This window comes from Juglans regia, chromosome 2 (assembly GCF_001411555.2).
Source record: "Juglans regia cultivar Chandler chromosome 2, Walnut 2.0, whole genome shotgun sequence".
Lineage (NCBI taxonomy): Eukaryota > Viridiplantae > Streptophyta > Magnoliopsida > Fagales > Juglandaceae > Juglans > Juglans regia.
The window spans coordinates 21,862,452-21,866,696 of record NC_049902.1 but is presented as its reverse complement, the minus strand read 5'-3'; the positions used below and the strand labels follow the sequence as shown (position 1 = coordinate 21,866,696).

The 4,245-nt window shown below is 37.6% G+C and overlaps 1 protein-coding gene across 1 annotated transcript; it reads right to left on the bottom strand.

The window, feature by feature from the left end:
• Positions 1-579: 579 nt before the first annotated feature.
• On the bottom strand, positions 580-3,037 carry LOC108987785 (abscisic acid 8'-hydroxylase CYP707A2). The gene is made up of 7 exons (XM_035685350.1): positions 2,769-3,037; positions 2,358-2,676; positions 1,849-2,235; positions 1,554-1,728; positions 1,366-1,472; positions 1,156-1,274; positions 580-1,006 (listed from the first exon to the last, which is right to left on the bottom strand). Exons 1-7 carry the CDS (start codon positions 2,969-2,971, stop codon positions 895-897), a joined length of 1,422 nt encoding a protein of 473 aa, XP_035541243.1. The 5' UTR covers positions 2,972-3,037; the 3' UTR covers positions 580-894.
• Between the last annotated feature and the right edge of the window lie 1,208 nt (positions 3,038-4,245).

The following is a 4,245-nucleotide window of genomic DNA, read 5'->3' as shown; positions in this document are numbered from 1 at the left end:
CTAAATCATCTCGTAAGCTAGAGATAATTATTTTCTCCATTCCAATCTATTGTGCAAATTAAATCATTAACAGTTATCTTCCACAAATGATAAACAAGGATATTCAAAGCAATACAGATCTCTCTCTCTACATATATATATATATATATATATATATATATATATTTAATGATATGGCGTACGTACTGGCCAAATTATGAGTTCATTATGAAGCTATTGGACTCTACACAACAGTTGGAGCCTAATTTTGAGCCGAAGATAAAATCTATATACGTACACAATGGGAATTTATTTGTTTGCAATAAGTCAATAATTACTGTTTTAAGAATTCATATCAGGGGAGTCCTTCAATCGCCGCGAAAAAGCACTTTGTGTGGTAAAAATTGCTTGCCGCACATAATACTTTTGCGTATTATTGTACACTCCACTGATATGATTGGTCAAATGAGTTATTTTATATTAAAAAAATGATGTAATCGATTATATTAATAACTGCACATAAATTTTTATAACATAATTATATAAGAAGGGTTATTGTGATTAACAAAGACGGGTAGAGGGAGGAAACACAACTTGTCAAATCACGTGGAATCAAAATCTTGGTCATTGAATTCAAAACCGACGCCTTGCGGCACATTATATTGGTACGTAAGCAAATAACAAGACCCTTCCTAGATCTATATAAACCAACCTAAACCCTGAGGAACTTTTCTCCTCATCCCTTTAAAGAAAAGAAAAAGAATGCTCTTCTGTACACTTGGCTTTCCTTTGGCATTCTAATATTTAAATTTGTTCCTTTGGGTGTCTTGTCCCAAAATTAATGGACGAGTTTTTCTTTCTTCAATTGCAGATTCCTTTCTTTCTGTATATAGAAAGTCATTATTGTGCTTGGAACTAGCTTTCTGGAGTAGTCTCTTTCTTCAGAGAGAATCTGATGGGCAAACCATCCTGGGGGAGAGGAAAAGGGCTATACTGAATCCCATTCTGTGTACCAACCATAGACCACCTGCAGATAATTGATGCAGAAACCATGTCAGAACGCAGAAACTCCCAAGTAATGCTATTTTTAGAAGCTGGCCTTTTATGGACATTATAACTAGGTGAAAAAGGCCAAAGACTATTGAACCATTGATCCTATCATTGAAGTTTACCTACCTGTACTTTGTGGTCAGATGATGGAGAATGACTGATATTTCCAATTTTGCTAACTCATTCCCAGGACAGGAGTGGATCCCATTGCCAAATGGCATAAAAGTATTGGGCTTTGGAGCAACCTGTCAGATAATTCAAAAACAATTTAGAATCTTGCTCTAGAAAGTAAAATATATTAGTAAATCGAATCCATTTTGTTGAATCAAAATTTACCTCAAATCTTGAGGGATCAAATTTCTCAGGCTCTGGGAAGAAGTCTGGGCTGTGGTGAATGTTTCTGAAGAGTGGCAATACTTTCCATCCTTTGGGTATAAGATATCCTGAAGAAGAAATTCCAAACACAAATTAGTACAAAGGAATGAAGAGTATATTTACTAAAAGTAGATTTTGCAGTAACTGACCTTCATACTCTACATCTTCTACCGCCTCTCTGAAAGTAAACGATAGAATTGAGGCAACTCTAAGTGTCTCCTGGATTACTCTCGAAGTGATTGGCATCTTTTTGGTATCAGACCAAGAGAGAACATTCTCTGCAATACTCCCTTCTTTACTCCTCATTATGGCCTCCTGCTCTTCCTGTTAAAAAAAAAAAAAATCATAAGCACTAGAAAATGTAAGTGAACTCCTCCTTGTTTTCTAGATGTTTGAAAATCTGGGTCATGAAAAGATCATTGGTTTTTAGTTAAGGATTCTTACAGTGACTGCCTGAAGAACACTGGGGTTCTCGCCAAGATACTTGAGGATCCATGTCAGAATGCTGGCGGTGGTATCACGAGCAGCGAATATGACTCCGATGATGTTGTCGGCAATCTGCTCGTCAGTGAGGACTTCTTTTTCACCCATGAAAGACCCGAGCAAGTCGTTATGGTCGAGCTTCATCTGCCTCCTGGTGGAGAGAATTTTGGCCAAAATCTGAGCAAGCTCCTCCCTTGCTTTCATGGATTTGTTGAAGAGTGTGCCGGGTAGATTAATGGGCATTGAATTGTACCCTTTCTCAAGAATGCAGTAGCACCGCCTGAGATCCTCTCGGTAGAGAACCTCATCTTTTCCAAATATGGAAAGCAGGGCAACATTGAATGCAAACTGCAAAGCGAAAGAACACATATATTTGGTTAGGTAACAGAACACAATTTGAAACAGGGGAAGGAGCCCTGCTTCGCTCTGTTTATTGAGTTCAAAGGGAAATTTCAAGCTTGGGAGCTCACTATCTTCATTTCTTGGAAAGTGTTGATTAACCGGCCTTCCCAAGATTGGAGAGTATCTTTGGCGATGGCTTCGATGTCGGGAACGATGTTTCTAATTGCTTCGGGCATGAAGGCGCGAAGAACAAGCTTCCTCAATTTGGCATGGTAGTCTCCCTGGTTAAAGAAGATGGCTTGTTTCCCCAGCATCCTCTCTTTGCTTGCAGGATATGTGGGCTTAAAAAGATGAGCTCTCGTCACCAGCACGAATTTCGCGGCTTCCGGTCTAGAGATCATCACGCACGGACACCCCAATATGTGGGTCTTGAAGATTGAGCCATACCTACGTATCAAAAAGATAAATCAACCATTAATAAAACCAGTAGCTATCAAATTAATCACGTGAAACGTCAAGACTTGGGTGTATAGACCAACCTCTTTTGTTTTGAGGTAAAGAAGACATTTGGGTTCTGAGAGTAGAGTTGAAAGGTCTCGCCTATGTAAGGCCAACCCAAGGTGCCGGGCGGGAGAGGCAGTTTCCGGCGACTTGAATTGTAGAATTTGATGAGATAATGGATAAGAAAGATGAGGGAAATGGAGGCTAGAAAGCAAAACTGGAACATGGATGTAAATTCCATGACGACTAGATTCTTGTGGGTGTGACTGAGAGTAGGATTGGGAGCTGAAAGTAATGGAGAAGAAGTTGTGTGAGGAAAGAAGTGAAGGTGGGTTGGGGGTATATATAGTGTTTTGGGGAGGGAGAGAGAGAGAGGAGAGAGTCCCACACACGGAATCTCCTACAGCCCATTCTTTCATGTTTCGGTCTGTTAGAGAGAGAGTGAGTCTAGAGAGGGAGAGAGGAGGGGATGAGAAAGAGCGTGTAATTAGTATGACTTGGCCGGCCGTAGGCCGTACACGAAGCATTCTGCGTGTGGGTTATCTCTAAATAACCCAAAACAAAAACGAAATGCAAACGCGCAATGCGCCTGGACTCCTTAGTGACCAGAAAAGGCGAACTTAGATTAACTCATTTAAATTGTGTTCAGTTTAATTTTAAATTAAATTTAGCATTCAAATTCAACTCAACTTCTCTTTATACATAATATTCACAATCTTTTTCAGTTAAACATCTTTTTAAAAGTAATAAATTTCATTAATAATGTATTTGATGTGACTTGAGTTGAATTAAGTTGAACTTAATTCAATAATCAAATTCAACCTAAGGGTCCGTACCGATATTTGGAGCTAATTTACTAAAGGCCCCTGTAAAATCTATGGGCACCCAAGCAATCTGCTGGCAGTCAGCTGATGAGGGCTGGGACTCTATTCAATGAGGTTCCACCACCTTAGACTGAATTGATTCAAGACCCAACAAGGGAGAATAATTATTAATTTCTTGAATTCAAATATATTTTAGAGTTCTTAAGACCTAGAAGATTGACACGTGAAATCGGCCGCACAATATTTATTGAGTATTTAATTTTATTTAAAAAATTCGTTTAGATAGCTGTAAATGTCGTTTAACTCATTTTATGTGTCAATTTTTCTCTTATTTTAGATATTATAATACTAGTAAGAAGTCTAAGGAATTGCCTCATTTGGATAGTAAAAGTATTTTATCTCTTCTCATCTCATTAGTATAATTTTTTCAAATTTTTACATAAAATATAACAAACAATTTAACTTTTTCAATTTCTAAAACAATAATAATACTAAAAAATTATATTCAAACAATATTTTATTCAACTTTCAACTTTCATCTCTATTCAGCTCATCTCAACTCGCTATCTAAATAGCACCTAAATCTTAATTTCCTAATTTCCTATCATAGAATGTATGGTTATTGATTTTTAATGGTGATTAATCTACGGTGGACTCTACCGGGTGGAGGTCTACATTTAAGTTCTATAAG